The sequence below is a fragment of the Hyla sarda genome, chromosome 4, assembly GCF_029499605.1.
Source record: "Hyla sarda isolate aHylSar1 chromosome 4, aHylSar1.hap1, whole genome shotgun sequence".
In the NCBI taxonomy this organism is placed as follows: domain Eukaryota; kingdom Metazoa; phylum Chordata; class Amphibia; order Anura; family Hylidae; genus Hyla; species Hyla sarda.
In genome coordinates this window covers 28,806,591-28,834,229 of record NC_079192.1, presented here as the reverse complement: position 1 = coordinate 28,834,229, position 27,639 = coordinate 28,806,591, and the positions used below count along the sequence as shown (strand labels likewise).

Genomic DNA, 27,639 nt, shown 5'->3' with positions numbered 1-27,639 from the left:
ATAAAGGCCCCAAATAAAGGCCCCAAATAAAGGCCCCAAATAAAGGCCCCAAATAAAGGCCCCAAATAAAGGCCCCGATACTCACCTCTACCAATAACTAAGCCGCATTTATGAGTTGGTATGGAGAATGTCATTTCTCCTCCAGGAGGTCCCCATGGCCCTTGCCCCCGGCCCCTTCCTCTGCCACCAGGTGGCATGCCAGGGCCTTGAGGTCCTGGTGGACCACTCTATGGAAGGAAAGCAAGTCTGCAGTGAGCTTGTGTAACATTGATCCTCCATTAGGTTAATTCACACTATTTTACAAGTCCTTACTCTCAAGCTCTGCAGTAGGTCAGTTATTATCCTGGCAGCATGATCGCAGCGATCTGGGGGGCCCATGATGTGTGCAATCTTATCGGGACCGCTTCCATCGTCTGTATGGGAGGAGAAACATAAGATGGTTAATATTCACACTCCGCACGCTGAACCTTGGACACAGACGGGAAGATTGGATACTCACCTTGTTTAAACTGTATCCTGACACCAGCGTCGTTCTGAATTTTCTTGATCATTTCCCCATTGCGTCCTATGACTACCCCGACTGAGTGCCGAGGAACTGGCACCTGAAAGGAGGAAGAAAATGTAATGCTTGAAACGCTTCACAGAGTCCACTGACCACCGCTAGTTGTAGCCGTCACTTACGTCTATGCCGCCGCCGCCTCCACCACCACCGCCGCCGCCGCCACCACCACCACCACCTCCTCCTCCTCGGGAGCCATACTCATTTCTGTCACCAAAGTTTGCTTGATCTCGTTCTCGTAAGAGATCCATCACCATCTCACAGGCTTGCTGCAGGAGGAGAAGAGAAAATAGAGAAGTTGATAAAGATGTGGATTTCGGCTGAGATGCAGCCCTGCAACTGTTGAAAAATTACAACTCACACCCAGTGGCTGTCTGGGCATGCTGGGAGCTGTAGTTTTTCGACAGCTGGAGGGTCGAAGGTTGTACAGCTCAAATGTAAGGCCTTGTCCTCTAACAATTTATTTAGTGGTTCTTTCCTGTTAAAGCAAATCTCATCAGTATCACCTGCACTAACCTGTCACACAGGCTTGTAGTGAGGGCGATACTGATCAAAATACTTACGGAGTCACGAACAGTAATTCCTCGTTTTCTGTATATTTAAATTCGGTCCTTGAGGCATGGGCGGGGCTATGGCCTGAGCTCTGGGCACTCTAACGTCCTCGTCCCCAGGCGGGTCCTCCGCCCAGCTCATGTATACTCCTAATCCCCCTCGCGGCCATGTTACTGCACTGCGCATGTGCTGCTTTTTGGGTACAACCGAAAGCAGCACATGCGCCGTACAGTAACACGGCCACGCTAGCAGGGAGCGGGATTATGAATATGCATGAACCAGGCGAAGCACTCGCAAGGCGAAGTTTATGTCAGAGTGCCCCAGGCTCGGGCCGTAGCTCCGCCCATGCCCCAAGGACCTAATCTGAATATACAGAAAACAAGGCATTACGGCTGGATGGTTCATGACGCCGTAAGTATCAACCAGTGTGGCTCCGACTGCTGCAAAACTACAATTCCCAGCACGTCCGGACAGCCTTCGGCTGTCCGGGCGTGCTGGGAGTTGTAGTTTTGCAACAGCTGGAGGCACACTGGTTGGGAATCAATGAAAGGAAGTGCAGACCAGTCCATAGCAAGAAAACAACCTTATATATGAGATCGATTCTGTTAACGGGACACTGGCATTGGGCCACTGCCATATACATATATACATATATACACATATATATATATGTAATTCAGCACCAACAATAGAGCATCTTCTGGAGACCTACCTGCACTTTAAAGGGCTCTCCCACAATGCGCAGAGGCTTATCTACATTGGCGCCCTGGGAGCCATCTTGTATGAGAATCATCTTGACTCCGGCACGCTCCTGGACAGGGAGGGAAAGCAGAGCATAAGAATCTCCATAACAATGTGCCCTGTATGCCTCCTTGTCTCTGGTCCTGAATGGTGGCAGGTACCTGCAGCTGTTTAATAGTTTCTCCTCCCTTCCCGATAACAAGTCCGGCTTTGCCGGCGGGGATCATGATTTCTTGTAAGGAGCCGTTCTGTCCATTGGAGTTATCGTGAAACTGGCCGGGTGGTCCGCCACGGCCCCGAGCAACTATTTCATCAAGCATCATCTTTGCTTTTCTACAGGAATAAAAACAGACAAAAGATGAGAACGCCGCCATATACCGGGGACACAAGCGATAAGAATAAGACCATTGGTAGGTTATGGGGACAGAAAGTGAGCAGGGAGAAAAGAAAAAAAAAATATTTATATGAAAATATGTATCTGCGTGCTTAAAGGGGTACTCCGCTGCTCAGTGTTTGGAACAAACTGTTCAGAACGCGGGAGCTCGTGATGGCATAGCCCCGCCCCTCAATGTAAGTCTAAGGGGGGGGCGCGTGACGCAATGGAGGCAGGTAAGGCACCCTCCGCTTGCATTCTAGCTGATCAGGACATCGTTATTTCACCGCAATGGTCTGATCAGCCCGACTAACAGGGATCGACTGATTATGGGTTTGGCCAATATTCACAGATTTGGACATCGGTATTGGCAATTACCTTGCCGATAAATACCGATATTCCGGTTTAAGTTATCTGCTATCGGAACTGAAAGGTGTTGGTGTGCCGGCTCCGGTGTGTCCTTCATATAAGGATATACTGGCGAATGTCTCAATTTTAACATCAGTGTTGAGGGATAACCAATGTCACTGTATACATCTACCACAGTAGTGCACCCATATTCCTGTATTGTATTCTAATTGTTACACATCCACACCGCTTATCTGGTGTAGGATTCTATTGTGGCACTTGTAGTCCGCTGCAGGCATCCTCCATTGTATGCATTTTTATGCTGGGGATCGCCCCTAGCAATGGAATACAAGGGCCGGATCTGCTCCTCCAGTATAAATGCACAACCGCATTTGGGATTGAGCACCTCCAGCCATTTGAGACCATGTTTTTTGTTGTTGTCGTTACAGATTACCAGTATTGGCCCTTAAAAAAAAAAAATTATATCGGTCGCTCCCTACCGACTAAGCTGCTGGGAAACTTTCACTGTCATTTTAGATGCGGCGATCAACCTTGGAAGCTGCGTTTAAAGTGTTAATAGCGCGCGGCACAACGATTGGTGCCGCACACTATTAGCCACCAGGACCGACCCGCTATGACGCGGGGTCACCGCATGACTCTGCGTTATATACCGGAACCGGGCGCAGGGCAAACCACGACAGTTCACAAGCCAAGTGTGAATGGAGACTTTACAGTACTCCCGATAGATTTATATGGAAAATAGGAAGAACTGGCTTTATCTTAGGTGGAGTCACAAGAGTCTTTACAGATGACATTTACTTACTGCACGGCTTCTTGAGAACCAGTCAGCGACACCACCCTCTCTGGGAGCCCCCCACTGTCTGTAATATAAGAGATCTCATTAGTCCCCATTACACGTGCATCATCCCTACAGAACCACCCATCTGTGCTCAGCACTGGGGGCCAGACAGTCACACATTGTTAATATGCACTATAAATATGTAATCCCTGTTTGTGGTGTGGAGGTGCAGACGACAACTAGAGATGAGCGAACTTACAGTAAATTAGATTAGTCACAAACTTCTCGGCTCGGCAGTTTATGACTTATCCTGCATTGATTAGTTCAGCTTTCCGGTGGGCTGGAAAAGGTGGATACAGTCCTAGGAAAGTCTCCTAGGACTGTATCCACCTTTCCCAGCCCACGGGAGCACCTGAAAGCTGAACTACCGTATTTTTCGCTGTATAAGACACTTTTTCTTCCCCAAAACTGGGGGGGGAAAAGTCGGTGCGTCTTATACGGCGAATACACCCCTATCGCGGCGGTTCCTGCGGCCATCAACGGCCGGGACCCGCGGCTAATACAGGACATCACCGATCGCGGTGATGCCCTGTATTAACCCTTCAAACGCGGCGATCAAAGCTGACCGCCGCGTCTGAAGGGAAAGGGACACTAACCTGGCTGTTCAGTCGGACTGTTCGGGACCGCGGCGGTCCCGAACAGCCCGACTGAATAGCCGGGTTAGTGCTTACAGGACACCGGGAGGGACCTTACCTGCCTCCTCGGTGTCTTCTCCGTTCAGGGATCCCCTGTATGGCCGGCGCTCTCCTTCCTCGTCATATCGTCATCATGTACGTGCGTCGGCGCGCGTAACGACGTGATGGCGGCGACGGAGAGCGAGGATACCCGGCCGGCAGCAGAGACGTTCCGGAGCAACGGGGACACGGCAACAGCGATGGAGCGACATCCAGGGCAGCGGTGACAGGTCCGGAGCGGCGGGGACACGTATTACCTCCTATGCAGTGGTCTTCAACCTGCGGACCTCATGATGTTGCAAAACTACAACTCCCAGCATGCCCGGACAGCGTCCGGGCATGCTGGGAGTTGTAGTTTTGCAACATCTGGAGGTCCGCAGGTTGATGACCACTATTGGGTTCAAAATTTTATTTTTTTAGATTTTGCACCTATAAATTGGGTGCGTCTTATGCGCCGGTGCGTCCTATAGGACGAAAAATACGGTAATTTATGCAGGAAAAGTCATCAACTGCTGAGAAGTTCGTGACGAATCGAATTTACTGTAAGTTCCCTCATCTCTAATCGCAACCAAAACAGTCAAAAACTTCACTAAGAAAGTACAAATCCCAATAAAAAACTGCACTGTACAGTAAACAAACACAACGTGCACCTCTACTAGTAGACCCGTCTGATGCTGCCCGCTGATTGGGAATGGATGTTCTATGTATCCATACAGTCATGAGTACAAGTCAGTGTTCCCCAACCAGCGTGCCTCCAGCTGTTCAAAAAACTACAACTCCCAGCATGCTGGTAGTTGTGCTTTAGCAACAGCTGGAGGCACGCTGGTTGGGAAACACTGATTTAAGCCTTCGGGTTAGCAGCTGTGTGTAGCAATAATGCTTGAGGAAGGGCTCTGCATATAGTTATGGGGGTGCTCATCCCGGAATTATATTCTATAGACTGTCAGGGCTGGGAGTTGCAGTTTTGCAACAGCTGGAGGCACCCTGGTCAGAAAGATGTAAAAATCTTCTTACCAGGGGAAATCTGAACTTTACATCCGGAATCTTGTTGGATCTTGTTTATTTGTTCTCCTCCGCGGCCAATGACTGAAAGTTACAAAGACCAACTATTATTATAATCACCAGCTCCTCCTCTCTTCATCGCCATCTTCCCTTCCCATCATTCTAGTCCTCTCCTCCTCTTCCTTCCCTCATTTGTATCACTGTCTCCGTACACTTACTCAGTCCCACCATGCCATCAGGTACACGATATTCTTCCGTTACCGATGATGCCCTAGAACAAGAGAATTATTTTGTAATTAGTTTTTTTTAATATATTTAATTTATTTATTTTTGAGTACAGAACGACATAAGGGAAAAAATAAAAAAAAAATAAAAAACACTTACCGAGGTTGATGTACTGGAGTTAGAGGAGGGGCGATCGCTGAAATACACAAAATACACATTAGATCTCTACTGCATAGGTCAGCGTTTCCAAAACAGGCACCAGCTGTTGCAAAACTACAACTCCCAGCATGCCCGGACAGCCGCATGCTGGGAGTTGTAGTTTTGCAACAGCTGGAGGCACCCTGGTTGGGAAACACTGGCATAGGTAATAGTGCTCAGGACTTTCATGTCAGTAAACCCTGCATGAACGGCTGATAGCGGGGAGCACAAGACTATACAAAGATGGCACATGGTTTAGAATGAAGTTGTGCAGTGCTGTCCTGATCTGGTGGGTGAAGACGCTGCTGCACGCCAGGGGGAGACAGCAGCCGAGTCAATGTCTGACGCACGGCAAGTATCACACACACCTTTCCTATTCTGATAAATAGTATAGATGAACAGTACCTACCTGCTATTGGCAACTGTAAAAAAAAAAACTTTAGAAGGCAACATACTCTGCAGAGTGGGGAGGCAGTTCTACTATAGCGTTATTCATGTATTATGCCATAATTAAGTGTTGTTCAAATCATAAAGGGCTACTCCGCTGCTCATCGTTCGGAACAAATGTAAAAAAAAATGTTCCGAACGCTTCAAGCCGGCGACTAGTGACATCATGCTCACGCCCCCTCAATGTAAGTCTATGGGAGGGGGCGTGACGCCCCCTCCCATAGACTAACATTGAGGGGGCGGGGCGAGACATCACAAGTCTCTAAGAGTTTGGAACACTGTTCCAAATGCTGAGCAGCGGAGGACCCCTTTAAGATCCTCCAATTTACAGTTATAGGGACAGTAAACCACCAAAACCCATGAACCCTCCTCAACATCCCCAGGAGTTATGACTTACGTTCACTTTGTGTTGCCAATTTTTTGCACTCTGGTTGGTCTGCAAAAAAAAATAAAATAAAAATAAAAGTACATCAGTAAACGTTTTACCTGGAACATGCACAACTGTGGAGTGTCGGGCACAGCATTATACTTCTACCCCCCAGCATCATTTTCTGTCACACTTAAGTCTACTCCGGTGGTATGTACCGTATATACTCGAGTATAAGCCGACCCGAGTATAAGCCGAGACCCCTAATTTCAACCCAAAATCCCAGGAAAAGTTATTGACTCGAGTATAAGCCTAGGGTGGGAAATACCTCATCCCCCCTGTCATCATCCAGACCCGTCATTAACATCCTCATCATCATCCCCTTATCATCCCACACATCCCCCCTTCATCATCCCCTTGTCATAATCCCACACATCCCCCCTTCATCATCCCCTTATCCCGCACATCCCCCCTTCATCATCCCCTTATCATCCCACACATCCCCCCCTTCATCATCCCCTTGTCATCATCCCACACATCCCCCCTTCATCATCCCCTTATCATCCCACACCCCCCCCTTCATCATCCCCACACCCCCCCCTTCATCATCCTCTTCTCATCATTCGCCCTCAGTGGTCTTCAACCTGCGGACCTCCAGAGGTTTCAAAACTAAAACTCCCAGCAAGCCCGGGCAGCCATCGGCTGTCCGGGCTTGCTGGGAGTTGTAGTTTTGAAACCTCCGGAGGTCCGCAGGTTGAAGACCACTGCGGCCTTCAACATCATCCAGCCCCCTCTCACCCCCTTTAGTTCTGAGTACTCACCTCCGCTCGGCGCTGGTCCGGTCCTGCAGGGCTGTCCGGAGAGGAGGTGGTCCGGTGGGGAGGTGGTCCGGGCTGCTATCTTCACCGGGGGCGCCTCTTCTCCGCGCTTCCGGCCCGGAATAGAGGCGTTGCCTTGACAATGACGCAGAATTACGTTGGCAATGAACGCACCTCTGCGTCGTTGTCACGGCAACGTGACTATTCTGAGGCCGGGCCCGAAGCGCTTAGAAGAGGCCTCCCCGGTGAAGATAGCAGCCCGGAACACTATCCCACCGGACCACCTCCTCACCGGACAGTCCTGCAGGACCGGACCAGCGCCGAGCGGAGGTGAGTACTCAGAACTAAAGGGGGTGAGAGGGGGCTGGATGATGTCGAAGGCCGCAGTGGTCTTCAACCTGCGGACCTCCGGAGGTTTCAAAACTACAACTCCCAGCAAGCCCGGACAGCCGATGGCTGCCCGGGCTTGCTGGGAGTTGTAGTTTTGAAACCTCTGGAGGTCCGCAGGTTGAAGACCACTGCGGGTGGGGGAGTTCACTCGAGTATAAGCCGAGGGGGGTGTTTTCAGCACGAAAAATCGTGCTGAAAAACTCGGCCTATACTCGAGTATATACGGTATATGTATATATATATATATATATTTTTTTTTTTTTTTTTTTTAAATCAACTGGTGCCAGAAAGTTAGATTTGTAAATTACTTACTATTAATAAATCTTAATCCTTCCAGTACTTAATAGCTTCTGAATCATAATAGTGTTCTCTGCTGACATCTCTGTCCATGTCAGGAACTGTCTAGAACAGCATATATGTTTTCTATGAGGATTTTCTCTTACTCTAGACAGTTCTTAAAGGGGTACTCTGCCCCTAGACATCTTAGATGTCAAATCGCCCCGGGACTGACGCTGCGGCACCGCGCTCTCATTGATGCACAGAGCAAGTTCGCTTTGTGCGTAATGATGGGCGATACAGGGGACGTAGTAGCATGAAGTCATGGCTCCGCCCCTCGTGACATCACGGCCTGTCCCCTTTATGTAAGTCTATGGCAGGGGGAGTGACTACCGCCACGCCCCCTCCCATAGACTTGTATTGAAAGGGGCGGGGCGTGACGGCACAAGGGGCGGAGCCATGACGTAACGATGCTCCGGCCCCTATATTGCCTGTCATTACGTGCAGGGGCCAGTGCTCTGTGCAGTAATGATAGCGCAGTGCCACGGCGACTTGACATCTTATCCCCTATCCTTTGGATAGGGGATAAGATGTGCAGGGGCGGAGTACCCCTTTAAAATTGACAGATGTCAGCAGAGCGCACCGTGTACCAAAAAAGGAGATTTTTGACACTTGCCATAAAATCTCTCTCGAAGGATCCATTGGGGGACACAGACAGTGGGTGTATGCTGCTGTCTCTAGGAGGTGTGACACTATGGTGATAAAAAAACAGTCAGCTCCTCCCAGCAGGATATACTCGCCTTCAGGCTCTGAGCTTGTCAGTTTAAGTTCCAAAGCAATAGGAGGAGACCAATAGGTCAAGGAAAAACCCCAAACTGTCCGAGAACCTGAAGAAAAAAAACATAACTGAACACACCCTCGGACAGAGAACCAAGGAAAAACACCAAAAAGGGCGGGAGCTGTGTCCCCCAATGGATCCTTCGAGAAAAATTTTACAGCGAGTGTCAAAAAAATCTCCTTTTCTCTATCGGCTCCATTGGGGGACACAGACAGTGGGACGTACCAAAGCTGTCCCTTGGGTGGGCAGATAAGTAATCAGGCAGACGGCTGATCCACTGCCGCCTGCAACACCTTACGCCCCAGGGTAGCATCAGCCGCTGCGAAAGTATGAACCAGATAAAACCTCGAGAAAGCTTGCAAAGACTACCAGGTAGCCGCCTTGCAAATCTGCAAGGCCGAGGCTCTATTCTGGAGAGCCCAGGATGCCCCAACAGAACGTGTGGAATGAGCCACAACCCTGAAAGGAGGAATCTTCCCCTTACAGCGATAGGCTTCCGAAATGGTGGCCCAAATCCACCTAGAAATGGTGGCCTTGGAAGCAGGTTGTCCCTTGCGACGACCTTCCGTAAGGATGAAAAAGGAATCACACTGACTAAACGAAGAAGTGATGGAGAGATAAGACCGAACAGCCCGGACAACATCCAGCTTGTACAGTAAGCGCTCCCTAGGATGAGAAGGAGTCGGGCAAAATGACAGGAGGACAATATCCTCATTTAGATGAAAGACCGAGACCACCTTAGGTAAAAAGGAATGGTCTGGCCGGAAAACAACCAGAAACGGAGAACGGCAGGAAAGGGCTGCCAATTCAGACACCCTCCGGATGGAGGTGATGGCCACCAGAAACGCCACTTTCCAAGAAAGAAGGTGGAGAGAGACACCTCTCTAAGGGGCTCAAAGGGTGCACCCTGGAGGGCACTCAGGACCAAATTCAAGTCCCAAGGAGGAGAGGGAGACCGATTAGGAACAGTTTGCGCCACTCCTTGCAGGAAGGTTCGGACATGAGGATAAGAAGCCAGGGGCCGCTGGAAAAGAACAGTAAGGGCCGAAACCTGACCCATAAGGGAACTGAGAGACAACCCCAGTTCCAACCCCAACTACAAAAAGGAGAGAAGACGGGGAACAGAGAAGGTCACTGGGGAGAAGTCCTGAGCTTCACACCAATGAAAATAAGACCTCCAAGTACGGTGGTAAATCCTTGCAGAGGAGGGCTTACGAGCCTTGAGCATGGTGTGAATGACTTGGGAACAGAACCCGCAGTCTCAACCGCCACGCCGTCAAATGCAGAGACTGTAAATTGGGGTGGCAAAGAGGACCCTGAGAGAGCAGGTCCGGACGGAGCGGAAGGCACAGTGGAGTGTCGTCCAGGAGCCTGACTAAGTCGGCGTACCACGACCTTCGGGGCCAATCTGGAGCTACCAGAATGCCGGGGACGCACCCTGCCTTGAGCTTCCTCAACACCCTGGGAAGAAGCGGAAGAGGAGGGAACAGATAGGGTAGAGTAAACCCCGCCCAAGGAATGACTAGGGCGTCCACGGCCAGAGCCTGAGGGTCCCGGGACTGACACAAAAAGGATCTTCCGATTGTGCCGGGACACAAAGAGGTCCACGTCCGGAATGCCCTAGAGGTCGCAGAGGTGCGCGAAGACCTCTGGATGTACATACCACTAGCCGGGCCGGGTGAGGACCGACTGAGGAAGTCCGCTTCCCAGTTGAGCACCCCCAGGATGTGAATCGCCAAAATGGCCGGAACCTTGCTCTCTGCCCAGGAGAGAATCTTGGTCACCTCGGCCATGGCAGCTGAGCTGCAAGTGCCGCCCTGACTATTTATGTACGTCACGGCCGTGGCATTGTCCGACTGAACGCAGACAATACTGGACTGAAGATGGGACTCCCAATGAATAAGACAAAGAAGAATTGCCCGTAATTCCAATATGTTTATCGGAAGAAGGGTCTCCTGGGGGGACCAGAGTCCTGAACCGTCCAATCCCTGAACACGCCGCCCCAGCCTGACAGGCTGGCATCCGTTGTAACAACCTGCCAGTGAAGGGGAAGAAACGACAGCCCTTGGAGAAGGGGGGAGCAGAGCCACCAGAGCAGACTGACGGACCCTGAGAGGGAGAACAATCTGACGACCGAGGGACAGAGGAGACCAGTTCCACCGAGAGAGAATCGCCAGTTGGAGGGGGCGGTAATGAAACTGGGCAAAAGGTACGGCCTCCATAGCTGCCACCATCCAACCCAGGACTTCCATACAAGTGCGGATGGAGACTGATACCTGGGTCCGAAGGAAGCGGACCCCCGACCGGAGCGCCAGAGGCTTGTCCGGCAGAAGACGAATTCAGGCAGAGGCAGTGTCGAAGAGAAGTCCCAGAAAGGTTAGAGACTGGGTAGGACGGAGGACTGACTTGTCCTGGTTGACCATCCACCCGAAGCGAGTCAGAGTGTGATGTCCAGATTCTCCAGAGTCTGGGCCCTAGTTGGAGACTTGATGAGAAGAAGGTCGTCCAGATAGGGTATCACAGAGATTCCCCTCGACCGTAACAGGCCCATCACCGGCGCAAGGACCTTTGTAAAGACCAGAGGAGCCTTGGCTAGACCGAAGGGGAGGGCCACAAATTGAAAGTGCCCCTCTGGAACCGCAAAGCCGAGGTACAGATGATGGCCCGGAAATATTGGCACATGGAGGTAGGCATCCTTTATGTCCACCGAAGAAAGGAACTCCCCTTGTTCCAGGGACGCCACTACCAAACGGAGAGATTCCATTCGGAAGTGGCGGATGAGAAGATGAAAATTGAGACGCACAGAACAATCCTTCTTGGGGACCACAAAAAGATTTGAATAGAAACCCCGAAAACGTTCCCCTGGAGGAACAGGAAGGATAACCCCCTGGAGAAGCAGAGACTGGAGAGCCGCTCGAAACTGCTTTGCCAAAGGAGGAGACCGGGGGGCCCGGGATAGAAAAAAGCGATCCCTCAGAAGGTAAGCAAATTCGATCCGGTAACCGTTGGACACCACGTCCCTGACCCAAGAGTCTTTAATGTGAGAGGTCCAAGTGTCTCGAAAAAGTGAGACGACCTCCCACCCGAGAAGAAACCGCGGGTGGGGGCCTCACTTCATGCAGAAGTTGGATTGCGGTTGCCTGATTTGGGCGCAAAAAGGCCGGACCGGTTGGAGTCCGACTTCCAAGACGAGCGAGCCCGGATCGAGGGAGCCTTCTTGTCCCGTCAGGGTGCCTGCCCGGATCCCTTGTTGGAGCTGGAGGTTCGAAAGGAAAAGGCCTTCATGAAGTAGGGCAAGCCTTATTTTGAGGTAACAAGGAACTCTTACCTCCCGTTGCCTCGGAGATAATCTCATCAAGGCGTTTGCCAAAAAGACGGCCACCCGTAAAGGGAAGCTCAGTGAGAGATCTTTTGGAAGCGGCATACGCATTCCAAGCCTTAAGCCACAGAGCGGAGGAGAGCCACTAGATGACCAACAGCATAGGTAGAACAACGGGCTGCCTGCATGGAAGCTGCGCACAGAAAATCCCCGGCTTTAGAGCATTGGAGAGCCAAAGCAGATAGATCCTCCGGGGGGATCCCGCTAAGATATCCTGACTGAGCTTTTGGCACCACTCCGACCGGCCCTTGGACACCCATGTGGAGGCGAAGATGGGAAGAGGAGAAGAGCCAGCAGCTTCAGTGGCAAACTTCGCTAAGGATTCTACCTTCTTGTCCGTGGGATCCTTGAAGGCAGCGGCATCTGCCAGAGGCAGTGTAGTCGCCTTATTGATCCAGGAAACTGGTGGGTCCACTGAAGGAGGAGAAACCACCTTAGTGACAAAGACCTTGTCAAATGGATAACGATCTTGAATTGTCTTGATTCCCGGGAATCTCTTGTCTGGATGTTTCCATACGGTTTCCAGAATGTCGTCAAAGTCAAAAAGAAAGAAGCCGGCACTGAAGCGCCCGGCTCAAGGAGCGCCGCGGCAGTAAGCCGCGATAAGACGCTGCCGGCAAGTGCCGCGGCTGTCAGCCGCGAATAAGGCGCTGCCGGCAAAGTGAAAGTAAGCCGGCGCTGAGAGCGCCCGGCCCGAGACACAAGTGAACGAAGTACCCCGATACACACACACATAAGTAAAGTGCCGTAATAAGGCACAAATCACCCACACACCTAAGTGAAGTGCCCCATATATAGTGTCCCTTCATGGTGCCACTGCTCCCCGAAAAATAAAGTGCAGACTGTGAAAGCTAGCCCCAAAAAATTGAAGGTGGCAAAAACACGGGGTCTCCAGCTGTTGAGAGTCCGTACCTATGGAGAAAAGGGGGAAAGTACTTACCTCAGTCAGAAGAAATTACCTAATGGAGTCTTCAGTCAGTTTTAGTTACCTGCATCACGCCTGGCTGCTATGCGCGGGCTAGGCGAACAGGGAAATAGGGGGACCCGGACCCGTGAGGTACCACCCAAGCGCTGACCATTGGCGAGGGGGGGGTTTAACAGCGCATATACACAATGACTGTGCCCCCACACTCGCAATGGGGAAACGGGGAACCGCAGTCCGAGTCCCCACCTGAAAACAGAAAAGGAATAAAAAACTAACATCCCTAACTAGGAAAAAACAAAACAAAAAAAAACAAAAAATCAGAAGTATCAGAAAATCAGGGTGTATCCTGCTGGGAGGAGCCGACTTTTTTTTATCACCATAGTGTCACACCTCCTAGAGACAGCAGCATACACCTACTGTCTGTGTCCCCCAATGGAGCAGATAGAGAAAGAAAATCATCTTTCCAGTACTACTTAGCTGCTGAATACTACAGAGGAAATTAAGATTTTTTTTTTTATAGAAGTAATTTACAAATCTGTAACTTTCTGGCACCAGTTGATATATTAAAAAAAATAAAATAAAAAAAATGTAAAAAAATTTAAATAAAAAGTTTTCCAACGGAGTACCCCTTTTAGGGAACTGAGACATATGTCCAACTCACAGGATAGGGGATAAGTATCTGATCGCTGGGGTTCCGACCAATGGGATCCTCCATGATCTCATGTATGGGACCCTGGCTGCTTATGAATCCTCGGCATGCTGCGCATCCCACTCCCCCCGTCCCCCCTAATCCTCAAACGAGATATCTGCCTGATCAGCCAGTGGCTGAGACGAGAGCCCAGTATAAACCATCTATTGCCAAATTGGGCTTTCACTTGTGCTGGTCTCAGAAGGTGAGTACTCAAGGAGCCTTAGTTAACTCCCTTGCTGTCATGGCAACCATTGGTACCCAAATTTACGATATGCCTGGTAACAAAGGGAGCCTGCACCCAGTCTATCCACTTACACCCTGCGGTCACTATTGATAGCAACATCTAAGGGTATGTTCATACTAGGGATCGACCGATTATCGGCCGATAATCACGATTTTGGGCATTATCGGTATCGGCAATTACCTTGCCGATAATGCCCCCCCCCCCGACCGCGTTGCACCCCCCAAGCCCCATAGCCTCCCCCATCCCCGGTTTTATAATTACTGTTCCCGGGGTCTACGCTACTTCTGGCTCCTGCTGCGTCCTGAGTTACGATGTGCGCAATGACGAGTGACGTAACACCGTCAGTGCACACAGTGACAGCTCAGGAGGACGCCACCGGAGCCAGATGTAGAGTAGAGTGGACTCCGGGAACAGGTAATTATAAAACCGGGGATGCAATGGGGCCGGGGCAGTGGGAGGTGCGACGCAGTGCGGCGGGTCGGTAAGGGGGCACGGAGCGGTCACGTTGGCGGTGATAGGACTCAGGAGGACCCCCGGACAAGCAGGGGGAGAGAAGCGGCTGGCGGCAGCGGCCTATGGCACTGCAAAAGCCGCTGCAGTTCGTTGATTTAAAGCGCCCGCTTTAAATCAGTGATCTGCAGCGGTGTCGCGGGGGGATAAATAGCCGATAACTTATACCGATATTCCAGTATAAGTTATCGGCCTTAACCTCCACAGATTATCGTTATCGGCCCTAAAAAAAACGATATCGGTTGATCCCTAGTTCATACTACGTAATTTCTGCGGAATTCCACTCACGGAATTACATGCTGTGAACATAAACATCAGTGTGAATGGGTTTCCACGAGACCCGTTCACACGGCGGACAATTCCGCCACTGAAATTGTTCTGCGCAAAGTAAGAACAGGTTCATTCTTTGCATGAAAGTCCGCGAACACTGCATAGCAGTCAATTGTGACGGCGCAGTGCAGCGCGGTCCTACCGACAAAGTATTGCAGCGGCCGCCAGAATGGAATCTCTGCTCGCGGAGATTCAGTTCATGATCCCTAGTGTGAACATACCCTAAAAGGGTAAACTGCTCCGATCAGACTCCTCGCCGATCCTGGCTGTGTATGAAGGGGCAACTCCAAGGCACTCAACTTTACAATAATCACCTATACACAGGATAGGGGATAAATATCTGAGGGGTGGTCCGACCACCGACCTTCCCCTTCAGTCGCCTACCGTATATACTCGAGTATAAGCAGAGTTTTTCAGCATGATTTTTCGTGCTGAAAATGCCCCCTCAGCTTCTACTCGAGTGAACTCTCCACTTGTCAATCCCTTCATCAGTAGTCTTCAACCTGCAGACCTCCAGATGTTGCAAAACTACAACTCCCAGCAAGCCCGGAGCATGCCGAGTGTTGTCAAGGCGTTGTCAAGGCAACGTCACTAGTCCGGGCCCGAAGCACGAAGAGGACCCCCAGGTGAAAATGGACAGCCCGCAATGACTAACTCTCCACACCGGATGGTTCCTGCAGCATACATGGCCCCAGCTCACCCCAACTTCCCACCAAGGGGAGGAGGAGAGTACAAAACAAAAAGGGGGGGCTGGATGATGACGAAGGCCGCATGGCTGTCCGGGCATGCTGGGAGTTGTAGTTTTGCAACATCTGGAGGTCTGTAGGTTGAAGACCACTGATGAAGGGATTTACAGGCGGTGATGATGAAGGGAGGGGGGGGGGATGATTTATTTCCCACCCTAGGCTTATAGTCGAGTCAACTTTTCCTGGGTATTTGGGGTAAATTAGGGGCCTCGGCTTATACTCGAGTATATCCGGTATATAGGGCGCTGGCTACTTACCTGTCCTACCTTTCTGGACGAGAGAGACTGCCTGCTCAGCCAATCGCTGCTGCTTGTGAATGGGCCGCCACTTGCTCTCATTGAGGAACTTGGATGCCAGATCTCACTGAGCTACAGATGTTGCAAAACTACAACTTCCAGCATGCCTGGAAAGCCGAAGGCTGTCCAGGCATGCTGGGAGTTGTAGTTTTGCAACACCTGGATGCACCCCGGTTGGGAAAACACTGGTCTGATCAGTTCAGATCCCTTTAATACTTCAAGTCCTGCTGATTCCGTGAGCAGTGACAATTATATTTTGCCAGTGGGATAGGCAGGTATAGGCCTTGTTCACACTATGGAAAATCAGAAATCAATGGGAGGGTGCTGCAACAATCCACAATGTGGTAATTCCGCTGCTCAGTTCACATGTCAGAATTTAACGTCACAGACCTTCCAAAGAGTAATTTGATTCTGGCAAATGAACATGTTCAAAATCCACCAGACACGTGTCCCATTTGTCAGCAGGTCAGCACTTCTATCCGCGTCGATGCAAATCCGCTGAGGAAATTCTTTTGCTAAATGTCCACAGTGTGAAGAGACCCTTAAAAGGGGTATTCCAGGATTTTTTTTTTATTTGACTATGCTACAGAGGCTGTAAAGTTAGTGTAGTTCATAATATAGTGTCTGTACCTGTGTGTGACGGTTTTCTCACAATTCTTATGTGATTTTCACCCCAATATTTATTTTTACCAGCATACAAAATGACTATTGTCTCAGATTTTTTTCCCCAGGTTGCAATGCGGCCGAGACCTGACTCACTAGTCAGCTGATGACAGGGAGCCTGTCTGCTTCAATGGGTGGAGCGATCGCTTGGTGGGAGAGAGATCAATTTGCAACTAATGCAACAGCTGTAGGCACTTTGATTGAAAACCACAGGTCTTTTGAATGGATGCAGCTCATTTATGTTTCAATGGGTGGGGCGGAGGAAAATTGAATTATGGGATTTGTAGACAAAGAAGGAAACTCAAACAGGAAATAGCCGGTTTACAAAAAGCTAGCCACAGTGTTATGGTAATCTCACAACATAGCCATTTAGCCCCAAGACAAGCGCAGATCCTTCCTAAGCATGTCCATTACTGTCTGCCAGGTACGTACTAAAATCACCTTATGGTGGATAACCCCTTTAATATGTTCATATACAGCTACATCTTGTGATGCAGGCTTCCATGTTCTCACCTCCATCTTCTAGTTGTCTTTTCTGACCACCAAAATTAAACTCTTGGGTGTTGTTGACTCCTCCCGTAGCATCACCGCCAATTTTTGCTGCAATCTGCGTAAGACAAATGAGAGAGTACACATCACTACCATACACACCACAGCGTCATTTATACAGAGCTATTGATTCCCATAGAAAACTACGTATTATGCCGGCTCCTAAACCAGGAATTGGAACCATATAAATCTTCGGCTGGGTTCACACCACGTTTTTTGCAATACAGTTCCCATTTACATTTATCAGTTTGAAAGTCATATGGAACCGTATCGGAAACCGTATGCATTGACTCGCCATTGAAAACCGTATGCCAAACGATGCATCCAGTTGTGTCTGTTCAGCATCTTCAACGGGTTTAAAAAAAAATAAAAAAATTTCCTGTACCCAAAATCGTAGCCTACCACGGTTTTTGGTCCGGGTGAAAAACCGTATTGAAACCATTTTATTTATTTATTTTTTTTAACATGGGAGTCAATGGGAACTGTACAGAACCACGTGTGTACGCTTCCATCCGGTTTGCACCATAAGGTTTTTGACTTTGCACATGCACAGTGCAAACTGAAGTTTTTGTTCTTGGAATTTCAATCAATCAAGCAAAACTTTATTCCTAAGAGTGAAAATTAAAATTTTGTATTTTTTTTTTTAAATGTAAACATTTAACTTTTCACTCTATTATGAATAAAGTTTTGCTTGTTTGATTGAAATTCCAAGAACAAAGATTTCAGTGTGCATATGCAAAGTAAAAAAAAAACGTATGGTGCAAACCGGATGGAACTGTATGCGCAGAGTTCTCATCGACTCCCATGTTTAAAAAATAAAAAAAATACACGGACGCAACCGGACATCATTTTTCAAGCCGTATACGGGTTAAAATTTGTACACACTTTGATACAGTTTAGTCCGGTTTTGAGGAATCCATTGTTCCATCAAAAACCTGATAAGGGAACTGTATTGCAAAAAAAACGTGGTGTGAATGCAGCCTAAGGGTACTTTCCCACGAGCGGATTTTACGTTGCGGTCCGGCCGCTGAAGGCCCCTCTGTATTCTGCCTTTACATGTGCCTGCTTGGAGCAGCAATATGCCGCTGCGAGCAGACACTGATGTGAGAGTCTATGCGCGCATGCGCAGCTCTCAGCCTAGCTCAGAGCAGGGGGGCGGCCGCGTTGTGAGAGAGTACACCGCGCATGCGCGGCGACTCGCACATCGCTTCAGTGTGTCTGCACGTAGTGGCGTATTGCTGCTGTTCGAGCAGGCACATGTGAAGGCAGAATACAGAGGGTTCTTCAGCAGCCAAATACGCTGCAAAAACCCGCTTGTGTGAACGTTCCCTTACACTTCGAAGTGCAATGGACAGTCCCAGGAGATACAGAGCAGCCTCAAGTATGTTTACACAAAAAGGAGCTGGGGTTTCCCATCAATAGCCATGTTGGTTTATTGTGACATAAGCGCAACAGGTCTTGGACATAGGTGTTGCAAAACTACAACTCCCAGCATGCCCGGACAGCCGTTGGCTGTCCGGGCATGCTGGGAGTTGTAGTTTTGCATCCTCCGGAGGGCTGCAGGTTTGATACCCATGATCTAGGCCAGTTTTTACATGGTTAAGATGTAAAAGTTATAGGTATATACATAGTCCTCATCATGTAAGCAATACCCCACGATAGGAGTCAGGATTTTCATGCTTCTGCCGCGGCTTCTTGTGGAGGTTCAGCCATCTGTACTCTGACATTTACTCGTCTACTTCGAGCTGCAGAGTCCTTATGACGACAAAGCCTCCTCCACTACTCTGACTGTGCAGATATAGATACATAAAACACTGATGGCAATGGGGCTTTGGAGAGTGCAGACAAGAAGGGTTGTCATAGGGACATAGGAGTAGGATAGCTCATGACCCGGTCCCCTCTGTCCTCATTGCACAGAACATGGCTGGGGCGCCCCGCTATACAACTATATAAAGTGTTTTTTTATCAGACCTGGCAGCTACCTGTAATGACTTTACGAGCTTTGTCACACGGCAAGGTGTTAGATCCCGGGAGTCATAAACCAGGCTGCAAAGAAAGCCGCTGGGAAAGAAAGCCGCCCTCGGGGCGAGAAGTCTGAGCGTGGCCGTGTAATGTACAGTGCGTCACCACTCACCAACCTCAGGAATGATCCGTTATCTACAGCAATTACCAGGAATATCCCAGCCAAGAGATCACAAGCGCCGTGTCACAGCCTCCCCGAATACAGAGGGCGCCCCCTGTATGACCGCCTTTCTACATGTAGTCTCTGTGCCCACTAGCTGATGCAAAACTACAACTCCCAGCATGCCCTGACAGCCAAAAGGCCATCAGGGTATGCTGGGAGTTGCAGTTTCGCAAGACGAATGCCATCAGCGCATGTTGGGAGTTGCAGTTAAAGGAAAACTCATTTTTTGTCCTGCACTATCCACGGTTACCTGTGGATAGTGCGGGAGACGCTGAACATTTTGAGTCCTACCTTGCCCGGATCCGCTGCGCCGTTCGCAAATTATAACTGCTTTTCGGTATATTCAAATTAGCTGCTAACTGGCACGGGCGGGGGTTACTGCCTTCAACTGGCACTGTGATGTAACAGTCGCACCGCAGGCTAATGAATATTCATACATTGTCTTACACTGTGTCATTTCGTCCGAGTCCAGGACAATACTGCGCATGCGCGGGATTTCCTACTCTACCCGGAAGCGGTCTTCAGCTTTGCTTCATTTGTCCGGAGCAGCGCTGGAGTAAGGGCGCATGCGCAGCATCGTCCAGGACTCGGCCGAGATGAGACAGAGTGTAAGACAATTCTCATGTATGAATATTCATTAGCCAGCAGTGCTGCAGGCCGGGCGGCGGTTATGTCACAGTGCCAGTTGAAGGCAGTAACCCCGCCCGTGCCAGTTAGCAGCTAATTAGAATATACCAAAAACCAGTTATAATGGGTGAACTGCACAGCGGATCCGGACAAAGTAGGACTCAAAATGTTCAGTGTGACCCGTACTATCCACAGGTACCCGTGGATAGTGCGGGACAAAACATATGACAGTTTTCCTTTAAGAGATAACTGGAGAGAGTCACAATTTCCAGGTACACTAATGCCTGTTAAATTAAAGTCATTTAAAAAAAGGAAAACTGTCAACTTGCCCCCCCCCCCCCCCCCCCCCACACTAACCAGCGGTACTGGCTGAGTGCAGGGGACACTGATCAGTTTGATGCCTACCGTGCACGGATCCGCCACGCCATTGGACCAAAATCTTTGTTTTTCTGTATATTCTAATTAGGTGCTAACTGGCGGTCTAACTGGCACTCTGACGTCAGTGCCACTCGTCCGCAGCACCGCCCAGCTCATCAATATTCCTCCCCTCCCTCTTCATTACAGAGCGGGGAGAAGAGGGAGAAACAGAGGGAGGAATATTGATGAGCTGGGTGGCACTGCGGAAGAGCGGCACTGATGTCAGAGTGCAAGTTAACCCGGCCAGTGCCCGTTATCACCTCATTAGCATATAATAAAAATCAAAGATTACGGCCAAACGGCGTGGCGGATTCGGGCACGGTAGGCATCAAACTGATCAGCGTACCCTGCACTACCAGCCAGTACCACTGGGGGAGCAAGCTGACAGTTTTCCTTTAATACACTATAGAGGAAAAAAAGGTAATAAATATATCACACATATGTATATATGGAGTGTACAAGACAGCACTGGGCCTCGACCTCTGTGCTCGTGGTTGTCTGGGGAGCCAGCACAGGATAAATATACAAGAAGTCCAAAAACAGCACCAGTCAGGTCATGGATCTTAGAAAAGCTGGGTTGTCTTTATATTCCCACATACAATATAAATAAATACACATATACACACATACATACAAACACACACACACACACACACACACACACGTCCCTCAAGTTACAATAGTCATTGGTTCCAGGATGACCATTGTATGTTGAAACCAGAACTCTATGGAAACCTGGTAATTGGTTCTGAAGGCCCAACATTTCATCCAAAAGTAGGAGAAAGTGAGGATTAAAGAAAAAAAAAAAAAAAAGTAGATAAGATAAAGCAAATCCTTACATATAAAAGTCAAAGATCAGCTGGGAGCTGTAATCACTGTCTATTTCAGTGTTTTCCAACCAGGGTGTCTCCAGCTGTTGCAAAACTACAACTCCCAGCATGCCCGGACAGCCTTTGGCTGTCCGGGCATGCTGGAAGTTGTAGTTTTGCAACAGCTGGAGGAGACACCTTCGTTGGGAAACACTGGTCTATGTAGAGGAGCTTCTTCAGGGTCCTGTACAGTACATGCAATGTCCTAAAAAAGTAAAATGGAGCCGCCCTTACTTGGTGTCTAAAGGTGCAGATAACCCTGGCACAGGTAAGGTGTAGTACAGAACATGTAATACCTCCCTGTACTGTAGGGGGTGCTACCAGACACCAGTCAGTGCATACGCTTCAGTAATACAGGTAAAGAGTACAGAACATGTAATACCTCCCTGTACTGTAGGGGGAGCTACCAGACACCAGTCAGTGCATACGCTTCAGTAATACAGGTAAAGAGTACAGAACATGTAATACCTCCCTGTACTGTAGAGGGCGCTACCAGACACCAGTCAGTGCAGGCACTTTAGGAATACAGGGGTTTTACCAGTGAAATATCCATTCTGATTGGTCGGTTCTTCCAGCCATTGGCATGTTTTGCAGATTCCATAGCATTGTATGTTGAGTCTGGTTTCAAGTTACAATGTTCCAGAAAAGACCATTGTATGTTGAAACTATTGCATGTTGAGGCCATTGTAAGTTGAGGGATCACTGTATATACACACAGACCTACCTCCGCATTCAACCTTAAAGAAAATTCAATAATTCCCTACAGACAGATGGGACAACATGAAACCACATTGTCCAGTGCAGATGGTGGATGGACATGTATACACTGGGGAGCCCATTGTGAGGACACCGCGCAGAAAGAGAAACCAGAATTACACTACAAGTCTATGGGACCTCAAGCAATTCCGTAGAGTGAACACTGTCAGACTATGAACGTGTATCCTGCAGCCACAATATCTTTACAGTCACCCTACAGGAGGATGAACTGATGAATCCAAACAGCTGGAGGCACACAGGTTGGGAAACACTAGTTTATGCAAACTATAGAATTTCAAAAGAAACCGGAGATTGAGGGCGGGCGGCACCAAATGAACCAGTCGGCCCTAGAACATTGTTTATGTCCATTGACAGCAAAATATTCCACCAAAAAAATAAAAAACACAAAAATAAAGTGTAAATGTTCATTCTTTTGGTTGCGGAATTTCAGCCTTGGAAAGTTCCGCTGCTGAAATAATTTATCAAAACCCGTCCAGAGGAAGAGATGCGGAGTTGCCCATAACAACCAATCAGATTGCTTCTTCAAGAGGCCTTTTCAAAAGTGTAATTATCGATCTGATTGGTTGCTATGGGCAACTCCACAACTTTTTCTCTGGACACATTTTGATCCCCCCCCCCCCCCCCCGATGTGTAGACGGCAGAATTTCTGAAATCCTGATTCTGCTGTCCACAAAAACATAGAACATGTGTAATGTTACTGCAGACTCCGCTCGGAAATGCATTGCCGTCTATGAGACGACGCATTTCCGAGCACTCCTAGCGCCGGCATGTTCTGTCAGCGCTCCGTGTGAGCCCGAGGTCGCGTACACACTCAGTAATTCAAGAGGAATTTACTCGAGCAAATTCTCCGCTAAGAAATAATTAACATCTGCTTTGCCATTGACTTCAATGTATTTTACTCTGTTCACACTGCGTAGATTCCGCTCTGATAGAACAAAATGTTCATTCTTCCTGCAGAATACACGAGCAGAAGTCAATTGAAGTCCATGGTAAAAAAAAAAAATTCCGCTTGAAATAGTTTCCACACGGAATTTGCGCGGAAGTTAGATCCATGCGGAATTTCACGAAAAACACATGTAAATTCCACAGAGGAATTTTACACAAGGATTCCTCCTATTCCTCAGTGAGAACGCACCCTTAGGGCTCATCCACACTATGAAATATCAAGTTAGAATCCGCAAGGAATATCCGTGTTAACCCCTTAAGGACCAGACCAATTTTATTTTTGAATTTTCGTTTTTTCCTCCTCGCCTTCTAATAATCATAACTCTTATATTTCCATCCACAGACCCATATAAGGACTTGTTTTTGGCGTCACCAATTGTACTTTGTAATGATATCACTTATTTTACCATAAAATGTACGGCGCAACCAAACAAATATTATTTATGTGGGGAAAATTGAAAAGAAAACCGCAATTTAGCAAATTTTGGAAGGTTTTGTTTTCACGCTGTACACTTTCTGGTAAAATAGACCTGTTTTCTTTATTCTGTGGGTCAATCCGATTAAAATGATCCCCATGTTATATGCTTTTCTATAATTGTACCGCTTAAAAAAAAACTCAAACCATTTTAACAAAATTAGTATGTTTGAAATTGCCCTATTTTGGCCACCTATAACTTTCTCATTTTTCCGTATATGGGGCGATATGAGGGCTGATTTTTTGCGCCATGATCTGTAGTTTTTATCAGTACCACTTTTGCTTAGGTTTTACTTTTTATTCGTTTTTTTAAATAAAATGTGACAAAAAAAGCAGCAATTTTGGACTTTATTTTTTTACGTTTACGCCGTTCACCGTATGGGATAACTAACAATATATTTTAATAGTTCATACTTTTACGCACGTGGCGATACCAAATGTGTGTATTTTCTACGCTTTTTTGGAGGTAAAATGGGGGAAAAAACCTAACGTTTTACTTTTTATTGGGGGAGGGGATTTTTCACATTTTTCCCACTTTACAATTTTTTTTTTTTTTTTTTTTTTTACTTATGTCCCCATAGGGGACAATTCATTGCAATCAGTTGATTGCTAATACTGTTCAGTGCTATGTATAGGACACAGCACTGATCAGTATTATCGGCTATCTTCTGGTCTGGCCTGCTCGATCTCAGACCAGAGCAGAAGACCCCGGGAGACAGCCGGAGCCAGGTGAGGGGACCTCCGGCCGCCATGCTGGATGATCGGCTCCCCGCGGCAGCGCTGCAGGCGATCCGCTCGTCCATTCAAACTAGCGCAATGCCACAGATGCCGTGATCTGTATTGATCACAGTATCGGAGGGGTTAATGACGGACATCCGCGCAATCGCATATGTCCACCATTACCAGCGGGTCCCTGACTGCTGATATCAGCCGGGAATGACACGAGCACTGAAGCGGTGCTCGCGATCATGTCGGCGCGTAAATGTACATAATGGTGCGCCAAGTACCACGTCCCCATGACGTACATTTACATCCATTGTCGTTAAGGGGTTAAAGGGGGACTCCGATGCTAAGACATCTTATCCCCTATCCAAAGGATAGGGGATAAGATAGCTGATCGCGGGGGTCCCGTCGCTGGGGACCCCAGGATCTTGCACGCCTTTCCCCCCTCCACTCAAATCCTGCAAAACAACTGACATCAGACATAAACCCGACGACCCCTATTCAAGTTGCGAAATAGACCTACCAGCTCAGTTTGTCTTTGGAACGGACCTTGCGATGGAGCTGCCGAACGGAGACGTGAACGCAGCCTAATGAAAAGCTGATCGCACCAATTTCCGGAGGATCAATAGGGGAGATCATAACAACCAATCAGATCGCTTCTTTTATTTTTGAAAAGGCCTCTTGAATAAAGAAGCGATCTGATTGGTTGCTATGGGCAACTCAGCAACTTCTCTAGACAGGTTTTGATAAATCTACCCCAATGTGTACAGAGGACTCTCTCCTCCTCCCCCCCCCCCCCAAACCTAAAGAAACAATCTGTGTACTGTGTCAAAAGAACAATAAAGCGACTTCATCTCCTGGTTTTAGCCCTAGTGCAGCGATCTTCCATTATCAGCTGCGCTGTCCGTCTTGCAGCTCTGATGTCCCCTGCTCCACCTTCCCTCCTGTCTCCTCAGGAGGAGACCATTGATGTGAAGAGGGAGCTCATATTAGTGCGCATTATATTTTAAAGGCAGCAGAAAGCTTCTCAGTCCCCGTAATTTCCATCAGAAGAGGCTCACTGCTGTCTTATTGGAGTAACACTTCCTGCAGTAACATGAGCTCCCCTCTTCACATCAATGGTCTTGTAGTCAATGAGGAAAGTCAGCGTAATCCTCCAGACATTGCAAAACTACAACACCCAGCAGTGAGGAAAGTCAGCGTAATCCTCCAGACATTACAAAACTACAACACCCAGCATGCCCGGACAGCCGACGGCTGTCCGGGCATGCTGGGTGTTGTAGTTTTGCAGCATCTGGAGGTTCACAGTATGGAAACCTGTACAATCTCACCCATGTGCATGTAATTTAAAAACTGCAGCATTACCGCAATATGTGAAGAGAAGCAACCACTGTAGACACATTGGGGTGAACCTGCCCTATTGTGTCGCGATGCTGCACAAACACCTGCCGTCTCATGACCTAATGAGCAGTAACACGATCTCCCCTCTTCACATCAATGGTCTTGTCCTGAGCAGACCAAAAGCTCTTTGTGAAGTGGTTACAACATTACGAACCAGACAGCCCTGCTGATAATGGAAGATCGGTGCAGTATGGATAACAACATTAGCAAGTTGCTATATTAGACTTTTGACACTATACACAGGTTGTTTCTTATATCGGACAACTCACACGTGGACTTTCCTGCGCAGGATTTGAAGCCGGGTTCAGTCATTAAATTCTGCAGCTTCAAATCCCACGCAGGATAATTTAATACCCATAAACGGGTTCTCTATTTTTTGAAGGATAAATAAAAAAAAAATAAAAAAACACCCCTGTACTTACCTCCATTGTTCCCCCACAGCCGCTACTATCACAGCGTATTTCCACATGTGCCACACTGACCCCAGCAACAGAAAGTGAAGATCAGCGGACGACCAGGCGGGTGCCTTGATAACGTAGGCTGCAGGGGAGGGAGGTAAGTTAAAGGGGTATTCCAGGCCAAAACTTTTTTTTTTTTTTTATATATATATATATCAACTGGCTCCGGAAAGTTACAGATTTGTAAATTACTTCTATTTAAAAAATCTTAATCCATCCAATAGTTATTAGCTTCTGAAGTTGAGTTGTTTTCTGTCTAACTGCTCTCTGATGACTCACGTCCCGGGAGCTGTGCAGTTCCTATGGGGATATTTTCCCATCATGCACAGCTCCCGGGACGTGACATCATCATTGATCAGTTAGACAGAAAACTTCAGAAGCAAATAACTATTGGAAGGATTAAGATTTTTTTAAAAGTAATTTACAAATCTGTTTAACTTTCCGGAGCCAGTTGATATATATAAAAAAAGTTTTTGCCTGGAATTCCCCTTTAAGGCCCCCCCCGCCCCAACCATTCCAAAATGTCTTAAGTTAATGAAAATTCTGCAGAAATTTCGACACTAAATCCTGCAGAAAATCCACATGTAAACCGCGCCAATTTTGATGTGGATTATATTGCAGATTTTCTGCCTGTTTAAAAAAAAATGCAACTACAGCGCAAACTTAGTTTTTTTCAAAAGCAGAATACGAAATGGTTGCTATGGACAACAACATATTTTCCTAACCCATCCGCCGCCCTTGTCTGGAGGATTCCCTGGTTCCCCCTATATACTTTTGCGCAATTTAGGATACATCACCCCCCCCCCCCCAAGCATGTGGTCAGTCAGAAAAGTGTTTCCATGGGAACCTTTGGGAATCAGCAAAAGGAAATTAATTTTTCCCCAATTTTAGTAATTGTGTAAAGTCAGTCTACACCAGCGTAATCCTCCAAACGGTGCAAAACTACAACACCCAGCATGCCCGGCCAGCCAACGCCTGTCATGCTGGGTGTTGTAGTTTTTCAGTATCTAGGGCTTCACACGTGCATATAGATGGGGTGTGTACAATCTCACCCATGTGTATACTAGTGTAATGACAATAAAATAAAAATCCGCAGCATTACCGCGACATGTGAACAGAAGCTTAATGGGAAGCATCCATTGTAGACACGCACGCTGGGCGAACCTGCCCCATTGTGTCACGATGCTGCACCTACATGCAGTGATGTTATGTCGTGACATATAGCGACTTGTATAGCACTATACACCGGGCATAGCGCTCCCCCTCACAATACAGCGGCCCCCGGCGCCGGCCGGATACACAATACCCGTGCGGCCGCGTCCCCTCCTGCGCAGCGCCGGCCCCTTCGCCTCCTCTCCCGGTTCCTCACCTGCCTAGCTCTCTGTACAGCATCGGCAAACGCGTCCTTGCGGTTCCCGGTTTGGGCTCCGGGATAGTCGGACATGGCGGCGGCAGCGGCTCCTCCGCAGGCTGAAGGCGCGAACAAGGCCGCGACGCGCAGAGCACACTGGGAAACGAAGGGGGGAGAGGAACAACTCGGTAACTGACGCGCCCGCCAGCCAATCGTATGAAGGCTTTGCGCTGAGCCCAGCCAATCACAGATGAGGGGCTGGGCGTGGACGTTGTGATTGGCAAATGGAGAGAGCCAATCAGATGAGAGCGCCTTGCGTAGTTAGAGACAAAGACAAGTGGGCGGGATCGACGTGATTGCAGACCGCCTCGACCAATGAGGATGGAACACGAAGGTGACGGACAGGAAAAG

At 48.5% G+C, this 27,639-nt stretch overlaps 1 protein-coding gene across 2 annotated transcripts in view; it reads right to left on the bottom strand.

The window, feature by feature from the left end:
• KHSRP (KH-type splicing regulatory protein) overlaps positions 1–27,433 on the bottom strand; it is a 35,143-nt gene extending 7,710 nt beyond the window's left edge. The window contains exons 1-13 of one of the 2 annotated variants that reach the window (XM_056570254.1): positions 27,247–27,433; positions 16,965–17,058; positions 6,376–6,414; positions 5,493–5,529; positions 5,327–5,379; positions 5,121–5,192; positions 3,397–3,454; positions 2,014–2,185; positions 1,824–1,922; positions 682–828; positions 500–602; positions 313–413; positions 86–227 (exon numbers count right to left, since the gene is read on the bottom strand). In XM_056570254.1, the coding sequence (XP_056426229.1) occupies positions 86–227; positions 313–413; positions 500–602; positions 682–828; positions 1,824–1,922; positions 2,014–2,185; positions 3,397–3,454; positions 5,121–5,192; positions 5,327–5,379; positions 5,493–5,529; positions 6,376–6,414; positions 16,965–17,058; positions 27,247–27,321 (1,192 nt within the window). In that variant the 5' untranslated portion in view covers positions 27,322–27,433. The remainder of the gene's footprint in view (positions 1–85; positions 228–312; positions 414–499; positions 603–681; positions 829–1,823; positions 1,923–2,013; positions 2,186–3,396; positions 3,455–5,120; positions 5,193–5,326; positions 5,380–5,492; positions 5,530–6,375; positions 6,415–16,964; positions 17,059–27,246) is intronic. The other variant, XM_056570253.1, reaches the window with a different exon arrangement.
• Between the last annotated feature and the right edge of the window lie 206 nt (positions 27,434–27,639).